The 27,803-nt window shown below is 36.3% G+C and overlaps 1 protein-coding gene across 1 annotated transcript in view; it reads right to left on the minus strand.

The window, feature by feature from the left end:
• Window positions 1-2,162: 2,162 nt before the first annotated feature.
• LOC126474358 (partitioning defective 3 homolog) overlaps window positions 2,163-27,803 on the minus strand; it is a 222,176-nt gene continuing 196,535 nt past the window's right edge. The window contains exons 25-29 of the mRNA XM_050101825.1: window positions 26,176-26,400; window positions 21,573-21,724; window positions 19,639-19,725; window positions 9,858-10,075; window positions 2,163-3,814 (exon numbers count right to left, since the gene is read on the minus strand). Coding sequence (XP_049957782.1) covers window positions 3,591-3,814; window positions 9,858-10,075; window positions 19,639-19,725; window positions 21,573-21,724; window positions 26,176-26,400 — 906 coding nt within the window. The 3' untranslated portion in view covers window positions 2,163-3,590. The remainder of the gene's footprint in view (window positions 3,815-9,857; window positions 10,076-19,638; window positions 19,726-21,572; window positions 21,725-26,175; window positions 26,401-27,803) is intronic.

The raw sequence follows: 27,803 nt of genomic DNA on the forward strand, positions 1-27,803 counted from the left end.
GGAACAGTTTAACAGAGCACTTGCCCGCGAAAGGCAAAAGGTCCCGAGTTCGAGTCTCGGTCGGGCACACAGATTTAATCTGCCAGGAAGTTTCATATCAGTGCACACTCCGCTGCAGAGTGAAAATCTCATTCTGGAAGTTTAACACATCGTACATTATCAGGGGTGGCAGCCCATCACCATTTATTATGGCATGGGTTATGTGCTCATCATTCACTTCTTCACTAACCTTTGACTAATGTGCAGATACATGCTAGACAGCATTGGTGTGTGGAATGATGTCACTGGGGACAGGAATGGCATAAGATAGTGTTTGCGGATGAATACAGGTTCTGTTTGCTTGAAAATGATGGCCGCATTTTGGTTGGGAGCGGCATTGCAATGACTGCATTCGCACAAGACATACAGTGCCAACTCATGGTGTGGGGACACTATTGATTACAACCACAAATCATAGTTGATGCGTTTCCAGGGCACTGTGACCTATGTGAATGATGCCTTGCGACCTTTAGCCATACCCTTTGTGTACAACACCCCAGACACATTTTTCAGCAAGTCAATGCTCGACCACATGCTACCGCATGAACATGCACCTTCTTGGTGTCACAGGATGTCAGCTTTTTGCCCTGGCCCGCCAGAGTACCAGACTTGTCTCCACTCGAAAATATGCGGGATATGATGAAACGACAGGTGCAGCCCTGTAACCCAATGCCAACCACCACACATGGAACTTTGGAAGCAGGTGAATGCAGCATGAATGGCTATATCACAGGATGCCATTTGCACCTTATATGCATCAATGCCATCACACGTGGAACAAGTTATCAGGGCCCTTGGCAGACACTGTGCCTACTAAGCAACAGGACACAAGCTGAACCGAGATGACTGAAATGCTAATCATTTCAGCAGAACATACTAATGTACATGTCCTGTGAATATGAATGTTCTATCTCTAGTCATTCAAGATGTTTTGTTTTTTCCTTCTGAACACGAGTGTAAAATAAGTGCAATCAGAGCTTGCACGAAAAAGATTAAAGTGTTTGCTTTTTCCCACACGCTGTTTGAGAATGGAACAGTAAGAAACAGCTTGAAGGTGGTTTGATGAACCCTCTGCCAGGCATTTAATTGTGAACTTCAGAGCAACCGTATTGATGTAGCTTATAATGCAATGTGAATATAATGCGTATTTTCTGGTGTAATAATTAAACTGCAGCTACTCACAGAGGTCCACACACAGAGGTCCAGTGTGGGCTGTAATTATAATATGGCAGTGAAACTTAGTACATATGTTAATGCAGAATGGATTTACACTGGGAAAAAAAAAGAATAGTTCTAATTTTGACCATCAGGTGCAAAGTTGCCACTGTGACTGCAAGAAAGATAGAAAAGTTTCCAAATGTAATGGGACATGGTCTGGAAAGGTCAAACTAGTGAGAAAGGCATAATGTGGACTTTATTGTTAACCAACACTTACACAATTTGTTCAATATGAGCCCAGAGACATCGACAAAATGTTGTATAGCGCCAGATTTGCACCTGGTGGCCAAAATTGGAACTAATTTTCTTCCACTGTGAATGGGTTCTTCATTAACATATTGGCATATCTACCAAGTTTTCCTACCATACAATAATTACAGCATGCACTGGATTCTGTGACTAGCTGCACATTAATTATAACCACACAGTAGTTCTAGTTCTCTCAATTCATCCTGAAGCGTGTTATCTGCAATAGTTTCTGCCCTGGAAACTAAGAATCAGGTTATACCTGGGTTTTCAAATGGCTGGTGGCAAATATAGGCGTATCTGCACTGGCTTGTAATAAACTGAGTATCCAAGGTTCCTTCCTCTTGTCTTACTAGAACATCAGAAAATTATAAACTACTACTATTGTTGTTCCCCCCCCTCCCCTCCTTTCCATTGTTACCTGGATATTCATCTAGGATCATGGTATAACAATGTTGTGGCAATAGATTTTTTTGTAAACAAACTGGGTACTGGGAACCACATGACACCATTTATTTGTTCAAAACATTCATCATTAAATTAGGAATATTTGGAGGCTTAACGTGATGGTGGACCTATATATGTGATAGGTAAATGAATTAAAGTCCACATTATAATCAATCTGATTTATTCAGTGCAAGAGATTCGCCTCTTGCTTAAAAAGTCTTCAGTATCATACATGTTTAAAAATATGTACATAAACATAGCAACATTAAATGTACAATGCAAAAACATTATGTACATTACATAACATATGTATATACAACTTTCTGGTAAGGCCCATCAAGACTGTACTAATATAGACAGACAGTTCAAGAGCTTACATAATTTACATTTCCCACTAAAAATGCTGAGCATGTGCTTATTGAAGTAGCAAAACTTCAATGCGAATGAGAAAGAAGAAAATGTCAATAGTAAAAATATTTTCAGAAGAGTATGCACACTGATCTCTGTATTATCTTTCCACAAACTATAGCATCATTCAGACTTAACAAATACAAAGTGTTGGTACATACTTAAGGTTATTTTAAAATTATAAGTCAAATTTTACATATATTTACAATGATTTATAAATTTAACATTATCACAGTTCAGAATTAGAATTTTTCATCTAATACACAATGTAGATTTACCTCTAAATGCAGCACAAATTATGTGTGAGCACTCTCCCTTCAATACTATCTATACAATGTGAATAAGATACTTCTGGTCTATCAATGGACTTAAATTATATGGAAGTATGTGATTCTTTGCATCATCCTGCACAGTGAGCACTTTCTTTATTTTTAAGAACTTTGTCTCTCCTTGATTGCACTCACCACTATGAAACCTGTAAGTGATTTGGTCACCTGTGTCAAGTATAATCAGTTACAAAACTTGAAGAGCGCATTAAATGCGTCCCAAACCACAGCTCTGCCCGGTAACCTTTTTGAAGCATAAGCTATCATAAAAGAAGGAGTACCTGTAGGCTCTCAATAACTAGAAACAGAATCCAATAGCTATTATGGAAAGTGAAAATAGTTTGGAAACCAATGAGAAAATTTATGTATGATGTGCTACATACTACCACAGTTTGTTCTGTAATGAGATGCAGGTATTCACCCATTAATAATTACTTATATGCATGAAAAAATATAAAAATTCAATCCTATTACATGAAGTTTTGTACTATTAGGTCAGCCACGTTTCCAGTTTCCACACAATATCTATGCCATGACATACAAGACAATCTTATGGTAGATGCCATCATATCCACTGGAAAATGTGGCTCAAAAAATGGCCTCCATTAAATGCAGAGTTTTGATTTGCATAAGCCAATCAAAGATACCTCAAGAAAATGACAGGTCATGATCTGTCTTGCTCATTGTCACCAATATTACAGCAAACAATTTACTGACAACTATAACAGTTGTCTCTCACACCATAACAATTACTTTCAAAAAATGGCAATGTTTTAAACTGCTAAAACTACCACTTACATTACAAATGTAAGATTAGTCAGATCATTATCTTCAGTAAGTTTGACACACACAGTCCTTGCCTAAACAGCACTTATTTGCCAGAAATGCATCACAACAATTCTTTAATCAGACTTCATATCCTGGCGGTTGCTGTTGCTGGCCAATGGTAACCTGTGTAACAAAAGGCCCTTGCACTCGTGCTGCAGGAGCTCCTGACCCAGAATTTCTCATGCCATCATGACTGTGCTGTGTTCCCCAGTGTATTGCTCCTGTTGCAACTCTGTGGACATTGATGCTCTTAGCTGGTGCTGGCTGATACATGCGGTGATAGTTGCTGCCAACTGCTGGTCCTGAAAATGGTAGAGAACTTTTTTATCATCACTTATTTCCAGCAAGAAAACATTTAGTTATACAGTTATCACATTAAAATTGCTGTTTATCTTGAGTTAATAATTTGTTTCACATCAGAATCGTCAGTGTTAGCACAGGCTACTGTGTACAAAGGATGATACTCCTAAGTTTTCACATCACCAACACTTTACACAAGAATTTTTGGCCTGGTAAAAAGGACTGGAATTGTACAAAGGACACTAATTTTCCAATGATATTTGTTGGTGAAAATAATTTGTGACAGACAGCAGAGGATAGAGGAAAGCATCACTGTCATATCATTCTCACTATTCTAACCAGTGCTGCAGATGTCAAGAGAAATAGGCTGACAAAGAATGATGATAACAATACCACCACCACCACCACCACCACCACCACCAACTACTACTACTACTACTACTACTACTACTACTACTCTGTTATGGTTAACAGAGAAATACCACAGACACAGTTTCACATACAGTAATCCATACTACTACAGTTCCTTTTACAAGACACACTTGAATTGCACTTTTGACTTCAAATGTAGAGTTTGTTCAATAGTTTAATTATGAACAAATTATGTTTTCACGTCATGGACTTTCTCCTGTCATTACACAAGGGTTTAGTCTATAGCAAAATTAGTTTTAAACACATTTATACAATTTCCATTGTGATTCAAGCTACTTCTAAAGTAATAATGAATAATTAATTTTGATATTTGTACACTAGGAATAAATGGTGTGTGTGTTTCTGTATAATAGTAGCACCAACAATAGAAAACAAGAAACATCAATTATGACCAGCCCAAGCACTCATTTTGTAATGCTGTAGTGGATCCTATCATTACTATCATTTTCGTATGCATATCTTAACAGGACAATAATTTTTACTGGTTGTATAGATGTAACAAACTTTTACCAACAGCCAGTGTTTCATTCATAAATTGCCTTAGGCCACGTTCTTATGATGTGTTATCAACAAATGCAATCAATTCTTTCACATTCCTGCATCTTGATCTACACTTGTATTTGTGAAGAACGTGGTGAAATTCGTGTGTTTTATTTTGCATCGTTACCATGTGTAGCTTGTAAACCCGACCATCAAATTTTCAGTATCTTAGTGACAATAGGATATATTCTATGCAAAGCAGTACTTTCGATACACTGTATTCACTCAGAATATTGTTGTCAATTCTGGTATGCTACTTAAAAACACCTAACTATATGGTAGTGTAAACACAAGCCATGGAGCGTTTATATAAAGCTTTGTTTTGATGGGAAAGTGTGCTCTATGCCGTATGAAATCACCAGTTGTCCCTAACTTTGGCAACTAAGAAACCTCAAATTTAGATGTGCCATAGTGAATAAAAGGCAGTCACGAAAAGTTTATTTTACACCAGAGAAAGACAAATGAGCTTTGTACAATGCTGAGGAACTGTTATTTAGTTATGTTCTGTGTTGGATGATCCCTACTTTCTTTTAACCCTTCGGTGGGCATGCTGCGGCATACGCACCGCAAATTTTAGTATTTTAAGTGTTCATTGGCTGGTGCTAGATGTCTGTTTCCATGGAATCTAGTATGCAATCTTCATCATATATAGAGTGTGTGTAACCTCATTTGAAACCAGACCTGGCCATTGTTCTGCTGCAACAGCGTTGTTAAGTTCCGCGTCTGCGGTGTGATTGCTGCCAAGCGCCTAGTCATGGAAGTATTTGTTCAACATTATATGCTTATGATTTGTTACACATATTTTCATCATTTATTCTTGTTTAGAGTATTAATTTGTTGTTTTATGGATACGTTATATTTATTTACGGGGAAAGTGATATTGTAAGGGATCCTGAAGAGATCCTACAAATTCTAGCAGAAATTTCTAAAGATGAGTTGATGTGTGACAAATCTGTAGATGATTTTGATATGGAAGAGAAAATTATTGAAGCTGACAACTACAGTAGTGAAACTGAACAGTCACAGGAAGAATATGACAGTCAGTAAACAGCTGCACATGATGTTATGGAAGGTAACCATACATTTTATATTTGAAAAGACGATGAAACTCTTTGGATTAGTCAGCCCCTAACTGCAAGGAAAACTACTACTAAAAACATTATCAGAACTTTACTGGGCCCAAAAGGGACTGCCAGAAACACACTTACACCTTTAGGTGCATTTTATCTTTTTATAACTAAAAACATGTTGGAAGACTTTGTAGCTCATACCAACGGGACTGGGAAAAAGCGTAGTGATACCAACTACTCTAGAGCTTGAGATTGCAAAGGTACTTCAGCAGAAGAAATTCATGCTCTTTTTGTTGCATTTTTTTGATTGGCATAAAGAAAGGACATCATGCCAACTGCTGTGAACTGTGGGCATCTGATAGTACTACTATGAGTATCTTATGATTGTTTTTCAGTTATAGACGTTTCCATTTTTTCTTCTTGTAGCAATTAGGTTTGACAACATAGAAACAAGAATTGAACAAAGGTCTACAGATAAACTGGCACCTCTTCATAAGTTTCACCAAGAATTTGTAAATAACTGTATTGCTCACTATAATGTCAGTGAATTTTTGACAATTGATGGAATGCTGCAGGCTTTTAGAGGCTGCTGTGGGTTTGTAAAGTACATTCCAAATAAGCCAGCGAAGTATGGTATCAAAATATACGCCCTTAGTGATGCAAAAACATTTTATACCCTCAATTTCAAAGCATATTGTGGCAAACAGTTTAGCATGAACAGGAATATTACAACTGATAACTGTTACTCCAGTTATAGTCTAGCTCAGAATCTGCTGGATAAAAAGTTGACCACCATTGGCACTTTTGGGGAAAAAAATTACAAGGAGGAAATTCCACCTGAGTTTCAGGCTAGTGACACAAGCGAAAGCAAATCGACACTCAATTGCTTTCAGTACAATTTCTGTTTATCTTCAACTGTCACTGAAAAAAATCAAAAGGTGTGATCCTCCTCTTCTACAATGCACGATACAAATAAAATTGATGTTGAAAGTGGGAAATCAGCAGTAAATTTGGACTGTAACAGAACCAAGGGAGGAGTGGATATTGTGGATCAGAGGGTGCATCATATACAACAGTCAGAATAATCAGGAGATGGCCGCTGGCATAATTCTATCAACATCTTGATATTGCAGGAATAAATTTGAATGTGATCTTTAGTCACAATAACCCAAACAATAAAGACAGATAATGGCTTTTTCTAAAAAAAACCTATCATATAGTCCTATGAAAGGTCATCTAGGGCAAAGAGCAAAATTAACGAACCTTCCGAAAGATGTACAAATGTTTCTCGAAAAATTCAGAAAAGTTCCTGACAAACCTAAACCTGTAATATGTAACATATCTGGACGACACAAAAATGTCAGGGCAAAGACATCATGCAACAATTGTGGAAGCAATATCTGCAAGATGCATTCTCATCAGAACATTACTTGTTTCTCTTGTGATGCTAATGACCAGCGGATGGAAATTTTTTCTGACGGAAGATGTCTATTTATGTAATCTATTTTAATATAGCTGACTGATTTTTTTTCTTTTACTTTTATCCAAAATAAATAATTAATGCAATGACATGCTGTTTTATTTCAGTTTTTACCCTTTGGTTTGCCTAAAAACTATAACAATGTGCAGATGAAATTGCTGTGTAAATGCGCACCCACTCACGTGAAATAAGAAGGCACACCCACCAGGGGGGTTAAGCTAAGAGGAAAAGATTATGGATGAACTTTTAGTGTGTTCTCAGTCTACTTTACAAAATATTTTGAAACAAGTATCCCAGCCTTTAGAACAGACAAAAATCTGATGGTTGATAACTGTTATAGTGCCACATCAATGGCAATAAAGCTTTCTCAGAAAGGGAGTAAAGAAAAACTCATTAAACAACATCAATAAACAGGAACAAATGACTCACCGGTAATAAAGGAGAGTAGATTTATATTTGAGATGTGCATAAAGATAGCAACAGTAATTTGAAAAGTACTAGTTATGTTACTGGGCAGATGCTTCAAAAAAAATACAATTAGAACATTAGTTTGATAAGATGAACATTGTTTCTACACAGATCTATAAAGTTTCACCTTTTGTCTGTCTGCACCTCACTTTTACACTCTAATGAAGGATAGCTCCTCCAACATGTTGCAGAAGTCTTTTCTTTCATGCAGACACTGGTTAACTAGATTTGGGAAGTAGCTACACAGCCAATATTACTGGGTTTGGTTGTGTTAAGTGGTCACAAGTCAGTCTGCAGGCGGAACTTTCATATGTGAAAGAAAGAAAGAATTTTTTTTGAGGGAGGGGGGGTGTTTTGTTCCCTGATATAATATTCATCTGTGGATAACAAGAGTAACTGACAGGTTAGAAAAACCTCTTTTGCAGTATCCAATAAGGGAACATGTGATACTCCTGTCTGCAAAAAACACAGTTGCATATATGGATGTCCAAAGTACCAGATATGAATACTCAATACATCATATTTTTATTGTGTGTACCTGCTTTTTGTGTTCATGTTTCTTACTTTTACACATATTAAATGTTATTTGTAGTCTTATTTCAGATACTAAATAACATACAAGTAGAGACTAAATCTCTGAATATACATATTTCACTTCAGTTTGTTTATTCACTTCAAATTCAATTCAGTCATTTAATGCGGTTTTTTGGCTAAAATTAGAAATTCTGTATCAAGGAACCTTCTAGAATATAATGTAAAACAAGATGGCTACTCATCCAATATGTAAATATTGGAAGTATTATCTATGAATTAATATTCTGTGATCCATTGTTCCAATAAGTAAGTTTACAATATTTAAGCAGGAAAAGATAACGTTTAACAAAAATTATTATTTCAGATTTTTTCTTTGTTTGTACAGAATATCTTAAGTACACATATTCATGTAAATATTTGATCTTCCATTATTAACTTTTAAATGTACCTATCATGAAAATGCATGTTATATTTGTGAATGTTGTTCAAATATTCAATTGCTAATATCAGTATTGAAACTAATTGCAAGAAATTCCATTTAAAATGCTACACACTTCTCCTATTGGATATAATGTGCTAAGTAATTATAAATTATAGAATTGATATCTTCATATAAAAAAAATGAAATTTAAAATATAAAATGCCAAATATTATATTTTACAATAGCTGGGAGGGTATGTCAGAATAGGAGTATCATTTCATTTACCAATAAACTACTGAAGATATTTAACCTGAAGGAAAATATGTGGGAGCTAATGGACCCATAACGCCAATTACTGTTTAACTACAATGGGGTAAAAGGGCAGGGGGATGGTTGTCTGGAATGCTGAAGAAAATATGATCAGTAGAGTACTACTATATACAGAAAGAAACAGTAATGGTTTAATCTGCAATATGCTAAGTCCTGCACCGAAATTATGTCAGATGGCTCATACATGCAACAAGCTGCTTACAATGTGAAACATGTCACTCTCAATATGCCAGCAAAATCTCAATGGAACCATTATGTGTAAATTAATTTTACTGTAATAATAATACAAACATTAAATGCTTTCTTACTGCAGACATTTTAATCATTTCCCATATATGTAAACATTTGTAGTGCTCCATTTATAAAATTTCTTAAGAAGATCACTCAGTTTCTGGAAAAAACTGTATAAATGATGATGAATTACAACTGTACAGTTATGAAAATAAACAAACCTAAATTTTTGACAATGAAAAACTCCTTTCACCCCCAAGAAGTGCCCAAACACTGTTGTTATGCAAATGTTTTGATCAGTATTCTTAACATATACAAAAATTTATGGAAGTATATTTTCTACTAATCAGACTGAAAATATACAGGACTGAGTGTGTGGGGCTGCAAATAGACAATTTCACAAAAACTTGACACAGTGCAAATTAATTTAGCTGGTGTCAAAGGACGTGGATATATGAAAAAAGCTTCCATGAAACAAAATTGATACAATCAACTACCAATTTTTTACTAGGAAAGAAAACAAAGTAATTAATACATACCATTTACCACAACTCTGCCATCTTGTGTCTCTCCTTCCCGACGTCCTCGTGGGAGAGAATTGGAATTCGCATCCACAAGAGGAGCACCTGCTCCACGCAACTGTTGATTTGCACGCATCACAGCTTGTACACTTTCATACTCATAGAAATTTGATGCAGGTCGCTGATGCAGTTCCCGGCTGTCTCGCCGCTGAGAATGGTAATGTTGTTGCCTACGACTGTAGTAAATGGAAATAATCAGACTTTGCTTCCTACATTGTTGTAAAAAAGAGGTTACTATACATTGACATGGAAAGTTATAAATTAAAAACATTGAAAATTCCCTTTCAATCCCTCCTATATTCCATTTTAATTCGTTGTGTAAGCAAGCCACACATTTGGCATGTACCAATTTTCTTTATTTGCAGAACATTCAGGGAAGAATGGTTAATGATCCAGTGACAGATTTTAAGAACACCAAGTCATGTTTCAAGAGTGAGTGCTCTCATTATCGTGTTGTAAAACCTAACTCACAGGGTTAAATGATAAAACTCTAGTGTTTTATCCTCATCAGGTAAGTTTTAGAGCCTGATGGTGAGAGCATTGTCTCTCAAAACGTGTTGTGTGTAGGGCAAAAATTACAGTTGAATCTTATTAATTGTTACCTCACATCTGTAATGGCTAATATTAAAAAATGAAGTCATTTTTTATGTTCAAACCATAAAAGTAACAAAACTTAACAGTGCATATAACATACTGGAACATGTGTATGTGTCTTCTGTATGTGCACAGTAACTTGGATAAATGCACATCAATATTAGGGAAACAATGGCCTACTAAATTAGTACAGGACCTAACATATAACATATGAACACACAGGATAACATATGAACACACAGGATAACATATGAACACACAGGATAACATATGAACACACAGGATAACATATGAACACACAGGATAACATATGAACACACAGGATAACATATGAACACACAGGATAACATATGAACACACAGGATAACATATGAACACACAGGATAACATGGCAAAACAAGAAGCTGCAGAATGCTGCAGCATATATTGTGGTTATTATGTTTAAGAGAGATAACCAATGGTGGATAAATCCATACTTTTAAGACAGAAGGGGGCGTTAGATATCAAGGACACAGACACTAATGTGGTATCAGTAATTACTGACAGCCCAATGCTATATTGCGTGCCAGAACTAAATGCAAAGTATCAAGATTGTGATTATTCTGCCATAAATAAAACTGAACAGCTGTCCAACTTAACAGAAAGTGCAAACTTCTGATTATGGGGAATACTAGAAGAAAACCAGATTTCTGGTTCAAAAATAAAGCAGAGTTGTAGAATGGTGAGAAAATTTTATGCCTGGAGATCCAGAAGTTCTTTCTCTCTCTCTCTCTCTCTCTCTCTCTCTCTCTCTCTCTCTCTCTGTTTGTTTGTTTGTTTGTTTGTTTGTTTGTTTGTGTGTGTGTGTGTGTGTGTGTGTGTGTGTGTGTGCGGGCGGGCGGGCGGGCATGCGCGCACTTTACCTTCAAATGGTTCTTTTATGATTTTCTTTTGTAAGATGTTCAGGACTGGCATATGAACTAGCCATATGCTCTTATTCAGTCACTTCAAGTGGGATGTATACTTACACGTGTGATTGTGTGTTATGTGGCAGTACACAGGAAGAATGAATGTCTTAAAAATACACATATTCTTTACAAATTTAACCTTGGCAATAATGCAGTACAGCTTGGGAGAAACAATGACAGTGAGTCTGGAAATGGCAGTGAATGAAGAAACCATACAGTGATACATTAAAAATTCAGATACAAAAAATGACCATTTAAAAATCAACTACATGGAGGTACAAGTGTTGTTTGAAAAGTTCTTAGAACTAGCGCAACGAGTTGTTCACGTGATATTCATTGGACTGTTGCCTGTAAACACGTGCCACGTCAGTGTTCTTGGAAGAGAGCTGTGGCGGTGACATGGCTTTGCTGTTGTTCCCATGTAGTAATTTGCAGAGATGGTTGGGGGGGGGGGGGGGGAGAAGAAGAAGAAGAAGGGGGGAGGGGGAGGGGGGGGGGGGAGAGAGAGAGAGAGAGAGAGAGAGAGAGAGAGAGAGAGAGAGAGAGAGAGAGAGAGCAGTGATTAAGTTCTTCGTAAAGAAAGGTATGATGAAAGCAAAGAACACTCATGCCGATTTCCAGAATACACTGGGGGCTCTGCTCCTTCATATTCAACTGTTGCCAAGTGAACAAATGACTTTAAATTTGGTCGAGAGAACTTAGATGATGATTCACACAGTGGTCGGCCAAGATGTGCCACTACTCCAGAAATCATTGCAAAAGTGCACAAAATGGTCATGGAGGATCGCCAACTGAAAGTGATTGAAATTGCTCATGCTTGCCAGATATAACCAGAAAGGGCATTTCACATTTTAACTGAAGAATTAGAAATGAAAAAATTATCTGCACGGTCGGTGCTGCGAGTCTTGACAATGGATCCAAAACGCATGGACATATCAGAACAATGTTTGGCCCATTTTAGAAGAAACTGACAAGATTTTTTGCACCAATTTGTGCCAACAGATGAAACTTGGTAGCACTTCTATATCACAGAGACAAAACAACAGTCAGAGCTGTGGATACATGCTGCTTCTCTGCCACCAAAGAAAGCAAAGACAATTCCTTTGGCGGGTAAGGTCATGGCATCAGTGTTCTGGGATGCGAAGGGGATTCTGTTTGTACATTATCTCCTCACTGTGCAAACAATTTTGGAGAATACTATGCTAAGCTGCTGGACAAATTGCAACAAAAAATACTTGAAAAAAGGCGAGGTTTAGCAAGGAAGAAGTCATCTTCCATCAACACAATGTGCACCCCCACGCATGTGCCGTCACCATGGCACAATTAAGGTATGAATTGTTGCCACATCCGCCTTATTCACCTGATATGGCTCTGTCAGACTTTCATCTCTTACCAAAACTGAAAATTTTTCTTTAGATGGATGAAGATTCACTTTAAACGAAGAATTGACAGCTGGAGTTGACAACTATTTTGCAGGCCCGGAGGAAACTCATTTTCGAGATGAGATCAAGGCACTGGAGCATCATTGGACCAAGAGCATTAATATACAAGGAGACTACTTTGAAAAAAAAAAATTTTGGTGATGTAAGTACCTTTTTTCTATTCCATTCTGAGAACTTTTCATACCACCCTCATACATTAGAAGTCATGAACAGTGAAAAACTAGGATTATTGTATGACTACTTGTGCCCAAACTGTATTGAGTTTGCATTGACTGACTGTTCCATTGATTCTCGGTAAAATATTTTGTACATTGAAGGCATAACAGCTGGAAACTGGTTTGTGTAACAAACACTAAATATTGTAGAATATTACACCAGTGTTGTGTGTGTTTCATTCATAATGTGTTGGGTTTATATTACTTCATTGTATACCTATATCTAAAGGAATCAAGGATAGGTGTGGCTTGTAGCCTTGTCTCCTCTTGCAGGAAACAAACTTTCCGTAACTCTCCTCCATTTTCTCCAAGCCAGAAAATGAACACCATACACAAACAACTTTTAGAGGATCACTACAGAATATTAATGTGATTTGTTCTTATCATCAGACAGTACCTATTTGTAACAACAAAGCAGTTTACAGAATGAATATTCACTCAGCACTAGAGTTTTCACTTATCTAAAACTTATTGGCAGATTAAAACTTTGTGCTGGAACAGGACTTGAACTTGGGACATTTCCCTTTTGTGGGCAAATGCGCTACTGACTGAGCTATGCATCTCTTATGATTTTCTTTTGCATGATGTTCAAGAACTGGCTTATGACCCAGGCATGTACTCCTGTTCAGTCACTTTAAGTCAAACAGTACCTTTAATTCCACCAGAACTTGATCTCTTAGCTCCCAAATTTCTAAGAAATTCTCATGCATACCTTACAGCTGTAGCACTCTTGGAAGAAAGGATATTGCAGATATATGGCTTTGCCACTGTCTGGGAGATTGTGGCTCATGCTTGGATGGTTCAATTGGTAGAACACTTGTCCATGAAAAACAAAGGTACCAGGTCAGAGCCCTAGTCTGGCTTAACATTCTAATATGCCAGTAAATTTCAAAATGGAAGTTAATTTTGTTTCGGTTTCTGCTGTCTGAAGTTTCACTATTTAATTGACTACACAGTGCTGAACACATAATTGGTAAGATATAAGAATCTTTAAGGCAGTAATAATCTTAATGTAAGGAAGAAGTTACACAGTTAACTACAGGTCATCATTGCTGCATATTTAGATAGTTGGTTTTGTGACACTAAAAATTACCTGCAGAAATAAAAATCATATGCCATGTTTAAAATGTAGAACATCAGACACTTATTTATGTTACAGGCTTGCACATTATACCATACGAAACAGCAGTACAACAGTCAACCTAGAGATGAGAAGTATTAGAAATTAAGAAACAAAAACACAAAACTTTTTAAAACTAAAGGAAGCTTATGATTTTCACTTTCAGTCAGTTAACTCACTAAAAGCTTCCTTTTCATGACTGTCACAAATCAGAGCATATATTTTGATATTATGAACAGATGGACTCCTAACATTTACGTTGTTTCAGTAATATGCCCACTATTTCATTTCCTCTATTGCTTTGTTTTTGACAGTATTTGCACCACTTATGTATGAGCATTGCCTAGAATGTGATTTCCACTGCTGTTTTAGCAGCAGTACAATGTGGCTGTCATTTTGTACATGTGCCATGCAATGTTTAAGGGACAATATACCATCTGTATGGAATTCTAAAGCAGTGATTTTGGATAACATAATTTTTGGTACTGGGCCACATAATTGTAAACTACTGAAGCAACTAAATTACTGGTGGTGTGATCAACTTGCCATGATCCTCTTATTTTAACCAAAATGACACCAGCCATGGAAGCCTATAAACTTAAGCATTTGTGAAGCATCAAACATGACAGGTAAAGAGCTGATCACTGGTCCCAAAATTACCTAAGACACACTGATAAAATGTGTATGTTACCTTCTTTTCTCAAGTCATGAGTCTTCTGACTGATTTGATGTGGCCTGTCATGAATTCCTCTCCAGAGTAGCGCTTGCACCCCACATTCTCAACTATTTGCTGGATATATTTCAGCGTCTGTCTTCCCCAATAGATTTTACCCTCTATAGTTCCCTCTATTACCATGGAGGTTATTCTCAGATGCCATAACATTTCATTTCATACCATGCTATCTTCTTCAGGTCAGTATATTCCATATGCTCCTTTCTTCACCAATAATTCTATGGAGAACCACCTAATTCCTGATCAGTCCACACACTTTCAACATTTTTCTGTATCACCAATCTCAAATGCTTCAATTCTCTTCAGTATAGGTTTTCCCAACATCCATGATTCACTGCCATACAATGTTATGCCCCAAAAGCACATTCTCAGACATTTCTTCCTCAAATTAATATCTGCCCTTGGCCAGGAATACCCTCTTTGCATGTGTCAGTTTGCTTTTTATGTCGTCCTTGCTTTGTTAATCATGGTTTTTTTCCCATTGGGTCAAGATTCTTCCTATTCTCATTTCTGTTGTTTCTCATTCATTTTTCTTTTTCCAGTTCATTCCAAATCCATATTCTGTTCTCATCAGACAGCTCATTCTAGTCAACGATGCTGTAATTATCCTTCCTTTTTGCCGAGGACAGCAATGTCATCAGCAAACCTTATCACTGATATCCTTTCACCCTGAATTTTAATCCCATTCTTGAATCTGTCTTTTATTCCTATCACTGGTTCCTCAGTGTACTGATGAAACAGTAGAGGTGAAGTACTGCATCCTGGTCTACACCCTATTTAATCAGCATTGTACATATTGTATATCACAATCTTTCCCGGTAGCCTACTCCTATTTCTCTCAAAACTTCTACTTCCATTATCAAGTGCGAAGTCAGACCTACCTCTCTGGTGTATTTACCTTTCCTAAAGTCGAACTGATCATCATCTAACAGATTCTCAATTTTCTTTTCCATTTTTCTGTAGGTCATTCATGTCACTAGCTTGGATGCAAGGGATGTTAAGCTGATTGTGTGATATTTTTTGCGTCTATCTGCCCATGCTGTCTTCGAAATTATGTGGATGATATTTTACTGAAAGTCTGATGGTAAATTGCCAGTCTCATAGGTTCTACACACCGACTTGAATAGTTGTGTGGTTGCCATTTCTCCCAATGATTTTAGAAATTCTGATGGAATGTTATCTATCTCTTCCGATTTATTAGCTCTCAAGTCTTTCAGAGTTCTTTTAAGTTCTGACTCCAATAATGGAATCCCTGTCTCTTCCTTGTTGATTACAGTTTCTTCTTCTATCATATCATCAGATTAATCCCCCTCCAAAACAGAGGCCTTCAATGTACTCTTTCCACTATCCACTCTTTCCTCTGCATTTAATAGTTAAATTCCCATTGCACTCGTAATGTTACTGCCCTTGCTTTTAATTTTACTGAAGGTCATTTTGACTTTTCTGTATGCTGAGTCTGTCCTTCCAATGATAATTTACTTTTGATTTCTTCACATTTTTCCTGGAGAAATTTCACACTGTCTGCCCTGTAAGTCATATTTATTTCATTGCTAAGTGAGTTACATTGCTTTATTCCTGTCTTTCCATGGACATTTTTCTACTCACTCCTTTTGTTGAACAATTGCAGTATTACTTCTGTTACCCCAGGTTTCTTCACAGTTCCCTTCCTTGTACCTATGTCTAACTGTCCAACATCAGTGATGGTCCTTTCTAGACATGTCCACCCCTCTTCAACTGAACTGCCTACTGTGATATTCCTTACTGTGATATCCACATCCTTAGCAAATTTCAAATGCGTCTCATCACTCCCAAGTACTTCAGTATGCCTCTCCCTTCCAGACTGATTCCTCTGTGCAATTTTCTTAATCTTCAGCGTACTCTTCAGTAGTACTAAATTATGACCTGGGTCTATATCTGCTCCTGGGTGTGCCTTACAATCCAATATCTCACTTTGGAATCTCTGTCTGACCATGATATAATCAGGCTGGAATCTTCCTGTGTCTCTGGGTCTTTTACCAAGAATACCTCATATCTTCTTGTAATTCTTGAACATAGTATTTGCTATTACCATATTAAATTTATTACGAAACTCAATTAGTATTTCTCCTCCCTCACTCCTACTGCCAAGACCATCTTCATCTGTAATTCTTTCTTCTGTTTTCCCCCTGCAACTGTGTTCCAAATCCCCACAATTATTAGATCATCATGTCCCTTCATACACAGAATTACTTCTTCAGTATCCTCATATACCTTTTTTTCATCATATGCTTGTGACATTGGCATGTATATCTGAACTATCATCATCTCCATTGGTTTACTGTCATATCCAATGAGAATGTCAAATCTAATGAGAACAATCCTACCACTGACCTGTTCACATTACCTCATCCCCTGTACTACTTTCCTATTCATTATGAATCCCACTCCCATTATATATTTTCTGCTGCTGTTGATATTATCCTATACTCATCTGACCAGAAATCCATATCTTCTTTCCATTTCACTTCACTGACCCCCACTATACCTACATTGAGCTTTAGCATCTCTCTTTTCAGATTTTCTAGCTTTCCTGCTACATTCAATCTTCTGACATTCCACACTCAGACTCATAGAATATTATCACTTTGTGGTTATTCCATCTTTTTAGCAATCTCCTGCCAGAGATCCAAACGGGGACTAATCCAGAATCTTTTGCCAATGTAAATATCATTGTGACACTTTTTCATTTACAAGCCACATGTCCTGTGGATACACATTATGTGTTTTTTAATGCAGTTGTTTCCATTGTCTTCTACATCCTCATGCAATTGATCTTCACTGATTTTTCTGCCTTTTGGAGGCAGTTTCCCATACCAAAAGGGCAAGACAGCACTCTAAACCTCTAATCATAGCGTGTAGGCTTTCACGGCCGGCGTCTTCAGTAATTAAGACTTCCGGGCTAAGAGGCCGTGGTCCAATAGTAGAAATACTTCTCCTTGACGTTTCGTTGCCAGCTGCGGGCAACATCATCTGAGGTGAGTCTACGACTCAGATGATGTTGCCCGCAGCTGGCAACGAAACGTTAGGGAGAAGTATTTCTACTATTGACCACGGCCTCTTAGCCCGGAAGTTTTAATTACTGACTCTAAACCTCTGTTTGCTCCTAAGTCCTCTTCAACAAGGCCACTGGAAGAGTGAGGGTAACTTGTGCCAAAAGTCTTTGACAGCCTTTATTGATGAGGCTTTTTATTCAAAATTTAAGCAGTGGCTGGGATCCAGCCTGGAACCCATGGCATTTTGATTACTAATCAAAGATGCTATCTGTACATCATGAGTTCATCAATTATATTACAACTACAGGTACAATCATCTTACTTTAGGAAGAACGTATTTTCTCCCTCCCTAGTACAAAAAAATAAATAAAACAAATACAAAATTATGTGGCTAATTTGTAATTGCTCTTAATAAAAATAAATATTATCATAAATATTCAGACGAAAGAATATACAAGTGACATTGAGAATACAAAGTTTTCTTTGTGAACAGTGAAAAGAACAGCTATATATTACCGTAAAGTAAGAATTTACAAGTAACAGCTGGACGATCTGTCTTTCACTGGCACCATCGACAATTTATTTCCTTCTCTTGTTACTCCTGCTCCCTTTATCCTCTATCAAGGAATACTTGATAGTTCTCTTTTTCTAACATTATGACAAGGAAGATTTATGTGCCACTAGTACTGATACTGATCCCTTACCTATCAGTGAGAAGCTTAGTATACAGACAAATGCTGTTCACCAGGAGCTTAAGGAAAAAAACATGCACAAGGCTGAATACTACAATGCTATGGTCAACTAGTCTCTACAGTGCAGGAGATAAGGCATCCCAAGCACTCTGTGCATGCTATGAATGTTTTACTTTTATTTACTGTGTGTATGTGTGTGTGTGTGTGTGTGTGTGTGTGTGTGTGTGTGTGAGAGAGAGAGAGAGAGAGAGAGAGAGAGAGAGAGAGAGAGAGAGAAAGCAAACATGACTAACAAAAGAAATGTAAAGCATGCACAGAGGATAAACATGCACTGCATGCTTCAGGAAGCAAAACACTGATCCATGGAGTGCTTGTCTTTTTCTAAAGTATGTGCAATGAAGTCTAAGGGTTTCTTATTTCTTACTTTTACACCAGCACTACATACTGGTAAGTAAATAATTACAGCTGCTGACTGCTTGTTGGATGGAGATGCCATAAAATGGAATACTTGATTAACATTTACTTTCTAAAAGATGGCTTACTAATACCAGCATCACCAATCCAAATAAGTATTACAATTAATGTAAAAGTAACAGTTTAATGAAATTTCAGACAATTCCTGTTTGTGATAATAGTTCCATATTTAATTAATGAAAACTTTCATCATCTGTAATGACAAGCAGCCAGCAACAATTTTTTTGCTGATTGATATGATTATAGTCTCAAGCTAAATAGATCTAATAATATCAGGTGATCATTGTGATTTAGCATTCGCATACCGCTATGATATTACTGTAGGCTGGGAAGATGCTTTAAGATCTTTCAGAAACAGCACTTTGATAGTAAATGCAGCACTGTCCAAATGGGGAATGTTTAAGGAACACAATAATAAAGAAAATAAAATCACTGATGTAAGTGTTAGAACTGCCAGATGCATTTTTTCTCAATTATTATCGCACCATACCTTTCTTCTTCCACCTTAAATCTCTGATGCTGCACCTGGAGTCTCATTTGCATTATCTGAACCTCAGAGAGCTGTTCTTTGCGTTTGCTTGCAACACCCAAGAAAAGAAGGAAGAAATGGTTAATTGATTTGAATGTTAGTTACAAAAAACAAACATCGTCAATTCAATTTTAAAAGAAACTGGAAAAACAGAGCACTTTTACAAACAACGAGTGACACAAAGTACTGTATTCAAAATGGCACATGAAACCAGTTATAATGTCTGATGTGTTACTGCAATTTTTAAAATAAAACTAACCTCTTTTCATTGTTAACTTCATTCTGATGGACACCATAATGCCCTATATTACATGAAGAACTACATTTCTCAACTTCTTGGTTTTTGCAGCTTATAAAATGGTGTTAACTTCAGAGCTGTACATTATGCATTTAATGGCAGCGAATTTCATTGCTTCTTAAGCATGAATGTGTTGAAGTATTACGCAGATAACAAGACCAGACATAAACTGTTTCATATTCATTCTGCTAGCATAAAACCAATAAAATAATGGTGCATGCTCCGTGCAGATAACCCGAGCATTCCAGACTATGTAGCAAGGAGAGAAACAACAGTTCGCACCTCCCTTCACCAAAAAACATAAATTTTATAAAGCAATAAGTGCATGCTGCAGTCTATTCCAAAGTCGTCGTCATTTTCAGGAAAATGTGCATTCCACAAACAGGTATGTACAAAAATATTTGTGACAGTATGGAATTTTCAAGTACCTGGCTATGTGCTAAAAATGTGAAGCTCCAAAACATGTTATTTTTAAAATCAGTTAATAACACTCTGTAGACTGAATTTTCAAAACTGAAAGAAGAGAAACAAATTCTGAAATCATGTTTTCCTCCCTTGTTTCACAAATGTAGTACTTTTTGACTGTGTATATTGCCTAATTAATGGTGGAATCTCCTGAATTATTTATATTCATTGCAAGTGTATATCTGTTACTGCAAATGTTTTGATGAAATGAACAGTTCATTTCCATGGACTGATATTCTACCTAACTATTTCTCTAACAATGAGGAAGACCAGCAGACACAGATCATTTAGCAGTTAACTGTGATTTGATATGCTTCTTTGAATCGCTATCGGCACACTGAATTTCTGCAACACCAATTGACTTCATACACAGCTATAATGCTGTACTTAAAATATACTTTTACAAGCAATAAATCGGCTATTCTTATTGCATCAGAAGAAAATAACATTTTGATGGAGAAATGTTTTTACAGCTAATGAGCTCAGTTGGCCTGCATAGGCCTCTCAAATTTTATATTTCTGATTGCTCACACATCATTCATAAAAAATAAATATAATTACAGCACACATTGTGAATAATCACATGGTAAAGATGACACATTTTAAAGACGACTCTTTTACAAGAATTCTGTCATTATTGTCTAGATGAACTCTCTCTGGTAATCCCTCAGGAAGTTACCTTACATTCAAAACACTGAAGATCTCTTACATAAAACACATTAAATTACATCACTTTGACCTTGTGCATCATGGTAAGCCAAATCAGTTTCCTCTCCCCTTTTCTTGGAAACACTTACAGCTATTTTTCCCTGCCAAACCACTAGCCTGTATCTATATCCAAGACACCTTAACATAAAATTCTCAGCATTTCATTCACTTACTCTATTCTCTGCAGAAAATTAAATTTAGTTATCATTTTACTCGGTGAATGTATTTTACAGTTTTCATTCTTCTGCATGGCCGTACAGCAAAGAAAGTACAATCCAGTAGTGAATGCATTTACCAACCACCATATGCTTCCATCAACACAGTTTTTATGATTAGAAGTTTATTTTTAATTCAACAACAAGACTGACAAACATAAAATACTACTGAAAAATATTTGGTAAAATGAAAATTCCTAAATTCTTACTTGAGATGTTGTTGAATTTCCTCATAATTCACATAGTGAGAAAACTTTGCCGGATCTGTGATGCCTACTCTGCTACCAGGTCGTGTCATCTCACCATACAGGTCATAGCTTGCTGATCGGCCATGTGACGCCTCTGGCCGGTCAAGGTGCTGCTTCAGAGGAAAATCTTATTGCAATAATAATTACAGTAAAATCAACTCTCACAAAACAAGGAGAAATAAGTTACTTTAATTGTGTGTGTTCAGTTACTATCTTACTAATGTGTGAAACATTTTATTTTTAAATGGGACACTATAGTTCTTTTTATTCTATTGAGATATTTCTTAAGCAACACGAACATAATGAAATTCAACATTTTTCAACATTCAAGTTTATTTCAACATTTTAATATTTGTTGATTTGCCAAAAATGTGTCAACAATGAATTGGAAAAAATGAAAAGAGCATTTTTGGGTTAAAGTTTGTATAGTTAAAATATTTCTGCAAATCACATTACAAAATTGTTAAAAATAGAACAAAGAGGTGATAGCAGTTAGGTCCAGAATAGTAAGTCATACTACAGGTGATTAACATTAGCAAATTATTATTTATACAAATAATACAGCTAATTGGCCAGAAAATTAAAATAAGCAGCAAATACATACCATTTTATTATAGAAATAAGAGAAGCCTGACAAACATTATACCACTGACAAAGTCTTGATGTAAACAAATGCAACCAATGAAAACAGCAGCAAATTGAACAGTTTATGGAGGATGCGAACTAATTCAGTAACTAAGCAAGTGTGGAATCAGTAAATGAATGAATATACACTATATACCTTCTAAGAATTGTCAGGCATGTTTTCTCTGGTGTTTTGGCAGGTATTTGCATTTCCTTTTTTGCAATATGTAGCTGGAGTCAACCCATACAAATATTGCCCATCGAGCCTTATGTGACATTCAACAAACAGAATTTTATGTGCCCATTTGATAGAGCAATACCAAATTACTTTAATGTTTTAGTCATTTTATCAATATATATTAATAAGAATGTTAAAACTATGAATAACTACTGCCCAAGCAGCACCACTGCATGGCAGTAATATGGCTCTAAGCATTATGGGACTTAACATCTGAGGTCATCAGTCTCCATGGCAGTAATAGGGTGTCATGCAAGTCACAGGTGGAGTTCCACTTATCAATCAAGTTTTAATGTTCCTGTTAATACATATCATTAAAATGAATATCAGACTATACTAATTTGGAACCACTGTATCAAACTGTCCTGTAAAATTCTGCTTTAAAAAGCTGTTTGTTTGTAATGGGAGGCAAATCATCCCTTTCTGTCAAAGCTGTGCAGACTCCAGTTACACACTGCAAAATGAAATTTGAAGTATCTGTTTAAGCACTAGAGAAAATGCACCTGATGACTCTTAGGAGGGACAACCAGTACAGCAGTTGAAGTATAACACAGAATAGGACACAAGCAAGGAAGAAAAGTGAGTACTGCAATAAGGAAGGGTTAGAGGGGTTGCTTCTGAAGCACTTATGATGTATCGCATCTTCCCTTTACATACCTCCAGCTAGTAATGTGAGTACTGGATACAGTGATAAAAACTGTACAATTTAGTTTTCACATTGGAAAGAATTGCAATGATTTAATTATATTCACCCCTACACCAAACAGAGCAAGAGGATTAGAATGCAGGTTGAAAAGTCCAAACTGGCAGGTCAGTATCCCATACTTAACAAAAATTAGTGAGGCAAAAATACAATTTATGATAATAATATATGTATTGTATCATCTTTCAAAATATGCAGTAAAAAGGAATCTAGGTATTTATTTTACTGTCCTTTCAAGTTGGTTATCACTTTTAACAACAGTATTTACAAACTGATCTGTTACATATACATGATGAGGCCCTGCCTTAATTTACTCTAATAATTCTGCAACAACTTCACAATTCCTATTTTTTCTTTTTGTTTCAAGGAAGATGTAACACTTTCAATTTTTTTATACTTAGATCTCTGGTGCATTTTGAGTCTGTGTATTTATACTTAGTCCCTCATACAATATATAGTAGTTACTGAATTCAAACTGACTGACACACACTTACTGTTCTCCATTATCTTCACTGAATGTCTTTAATGTCACATTTCCACTCTTCCTTCTGTTGTTTGATATCATTAGCTTGCCCAGCATCTTCACTAATTCAGTCTTTCTTTGATCAAAACTGCTGTTCTCTGACTCTGACATCTTCCTTTCGTAAAAATACAACAGTGGAACTTCAATTCTATGTTCTGCGATTTTACGTTTTTCATGATTCTACACCATAAATTCTTAGTTCCTCTGAAAACCCCATAAGATCAGTGCTGAAAATTCCCTGTTTTTACATTTCTTACTAGTAAATTTTACTCAGTTCTACTTTCTTACTCGACGTCTCGCTTGACTTCATTCTGTTTTCTTCCTATTGACATTTGAGGTGACTGAATGAGTTATAAGTGGTGCAAAATCCAGACGATTCATACAGTGGGTGATGGCAGAGTTAAGGAAATATTTTAGGCCACTGTGGAGAGGGGAGATGTGACAGAGGAAAAGGTGATGTTATCCACAATCAGTATTGCCTACATAACATGCAACTGCGCAACGATGGGTTGAGTACGTTTCACACTACTTTTTGCACAAACTGATGTAATCATGACATGTCGGCACTGTGAAGGCAACTAGGAATGAGGCTATTGATTTGTTGATCACAACAGTCTCAAGTTGATGTTTATGGATGTGTTAGTGACAGAAGAATCTCAGATGGAGCAAGAACTCTTTACGGGAATGTGTTTGTGGTTTCACAACATGCGAAATATTTGTGACAAGGAAGAATATGAATGTTATAGCTGGTTGATAAAATTGGATTAGATGTGTACGAAATTGATTTGTAGGTTTTCATACAGTCATTGTCTTTGGTGAGTGAAAACATGCCACAGAACAATTGCTGGGAAAAACTTGCTACCTACATGAATTTAATATGGAAGACAGCTTCAGTTTCCATAATTTCACTTGGATATCAACAAACGATTTGTAATTTCTGCCAATATAGTATCAGCTTTTCTTAATAATACTAATAATAATAATCATAATAATAATAATCAGGAAAGCAATTACAACCAGACATAACATTTAGTTTTGTGTCAATGGGAGATTCATTCAAAAGCTGTTATACTGCTTGCTTCATATATTCCACAAGCAGCGGTCAGCCTGGCACAACAGCAATGACTCAACCATCTGCTGCCTTGTCCACTGCATTTCACCACCACCCCTGCTCCCAGAAAGCCTTAATACAGCAAGAGAAAACAAAACACCTAAACATTTATACAACAGACAACACAATGCAACATATGACCATATGCTTATGCCATTCAGTGGTTTCATGTGATAGCTGGTCTGAAACATTGTTTCATTTGATCTGTACAGACATTGCTACGGATGGTTGTTTCCGCGTTTTGTAAGATGTTTCCAAAGGGTGTCCATATCAAGTCAATGGAAACGTGTTTCAAGCTTAGTGTGTATATGGCTTGAAGTCTACTTGACCCAATTAAATTGATATTGGCTACAGAAGGAAAACACACATCCTCACATGTTAGATTCCAATACCTTTCACTGTACTTCACAGTTTTTGATTTAATTCATCATGTTTAATGATTTTTGCTTTTTTTCTGGGTGAACACAAAGGAAAAAATGTCACAAAAACATGTTTTTACTATAATTTGTGGTCATAGCATGTCAATAAACAGCTTGATTACCTTGTACCCAGATACCAGTTTCAATTTTCTGATGAGTTTTTACTTGCTGTTATACATCTGTGATTTTTTAAGGACCGATGAAATTAATTATCACAAACCATTATGTAAACATTGTATTATTTAACATCCTTCACTATACAGATTTTATACAACGTATTGGCAAGGGTTACAATTTTCAATCATATATGACAATTACATATGTTTTTGATTGTATTTTGGTGGTTTTACCATTTTCCTCGATTCTGCATTTTCCTCAGTTTTGCAGTTTTTAAGACTGGACCCCATGAAAACTTAAAACAGGGGTTTCATTGTATTTGTTTCAATTCTGCTCTTTGTTTAATCTGTTTGCAGTCTCTCTTGTCCTTTTATTGGTGTTACTGGCAGTTATTTTTATTTTTAACACCCAGGAAAGAGTATGAATCCCAAACCTTGTATTTCCATATCACCTCTGATGTGCTGTCAACCTGACAATTTTCCCACACCTTAGTAAAATCTTTTATATAATCCCTACACACATTACAGGAGTCAAATATGACAATATTGGTGGTCGCTGTGAATGTTACCTGGCTGAATTCCAGTAAGTTGTTTGAAAATTGTGCACGCCAGGAGAAACTTGGGTCTCACAAATATCAGTTATGTTATGTACAAGATCATATCTCTCTGAAAATATCTAGTCTTATCATGTTCCACCAACAGCTGACAGAACACACACTTATGTAATATTTCGTAACACAACATTACAGTAAAGTACTTCAGGGTATCAATTAACTGTTGTAAAAATTTTGCAATGCAGTTTTTCACCACATCAATTAAAGTAATCTCACCTGGCGTATTGCTTCTTCATATCGCTCTTCCCGATCATCAAGAGGATACTGTCCACGTCGCTCAGCATGTTTGCGCTGATGTTGAGCTCGAAGTTGATGAATGCGTTCTGTACGCGACTGTGACTGGGTGGATGGTCCTGACGAAGATGAGCTTGAACCTTCTCTTTGATGTCCATCAACTCCTGTTTCTGAGTTGTGGTGCAAAGATGGGGGTTGCTGCTGCTGCTATTTAATATATAGTATGGTCATTATCATTGTACTGTTTACTAAAAATAGTAAGACATATTTTTAAAAAGGTTTGGAAAATGGAGTGATGCACTTATAAAAGGACCAGTCTAATGAATTAAGGAAACCAAATTACCCTATGTAGGCTAGTAAAATACAAATGCAGGCTCTGAGACTTAACTTTCTGTTAATTGAATGTGCTGTTGTTTAGTTGGTATCTTATTTACATTGTATCTTTTTGTTGCATTTATGTACGATATATTTCAGGTGTGTACAATCAGACACATTCCTTGTGAAATACAATTTTCTGTTTATCGATTGTGCTGTTTTCTATTGATTTTATTTACATTGTGTCTTTATTGTATGTATTTATACAAGTTATGCTTGAACTATGTACAATTTGACACGTTCCATATCTTTGCGATTCACTCGCTTCCAGGACCAATGGAACATGAAATAAATAAAGAAATAAACAATGCCTTGAAACTTCTTCAGAATTTTTGCCTGACAGTGCCATGGCACTGTTACTGTAGTGCTTAAAAGATATGTTCCTTCCTACATTATTTTTTTAGGTGGTTACAAAATTTTAAATTTGAATGACGTAATAACTGATGTGTATGGTAAAATATATTCCAGCCAAACTGCTGTAGCAGAACCCTCCCTAGTTTTGGAATATGTTGGTAGTGTCCTGGAAGATGATAGCACTTTTAGAGAACATTTCAAAATGTGTTCTCATTTAACATTCACCTTAAAATTAACACTTTTTAAACATAATAGTTCACATCTTACGATAACCCAAAGAAAGACCACCATAGAAATTGTTCTTTAATGGGCAGCTCCATTTATAAATCTGAATGCTAAGTCCTGGGTAGAATAAAGTAATGGGTGGAGTAAAGGTAACTACTCATTTCTTTATTACTTAGCTCTATAGGAGGACATTGTCCAGAAGCACAGAAATGTTTTCAACCTTGTTTATTACGTGCCTGTCATCCACTCGATGGCTCAACTACACTGACAGAAATGGTGAACATTACATCGCGGACACCTTTACCTAATGCTACCAGGCTGATACTCCAGAATTTCCACATCTTGTGAGATATGATGACTGAAATTTCATCCTTATGAGGGCTTATTTTCAGTGCAGTGTCTAACATTATTGGAACTTATCAAACGAAGACTGCAATATGAAATGCCTGGAGGACGTGCACTTAAGCTTATTACTTTCTTTCAGACTTTGAGGAAGATTGAATCATTGGTGTGTGGGGAGAGTCATACCAACAGATGGCATAGATCGTTGGGTGTAGTGCAATGACTGCAAAAATAGTGGTAATAAGAGGAGAACAGTGTGGCAAGAAGAGTACGTAGAAGTTTTTCCAGAAAGACTATACCACGAAATGATTGTA

This window comes from Schistocerca serialis, chromosome 4 (genome assembly GCF_023864345.2).
Source record: "Schistocerca serialis cubense isolate TAMUIC-IGC-003099 chromosome 4, iqSchSeri2.2, whole genome shotgun sequence".
Taxonomy (NCBI): Eukaryota; Metazoa; Arthropoda; class Insecta; order Orthoptera; family Acrididae; genus Schistocerca; species Schistocerca serialis.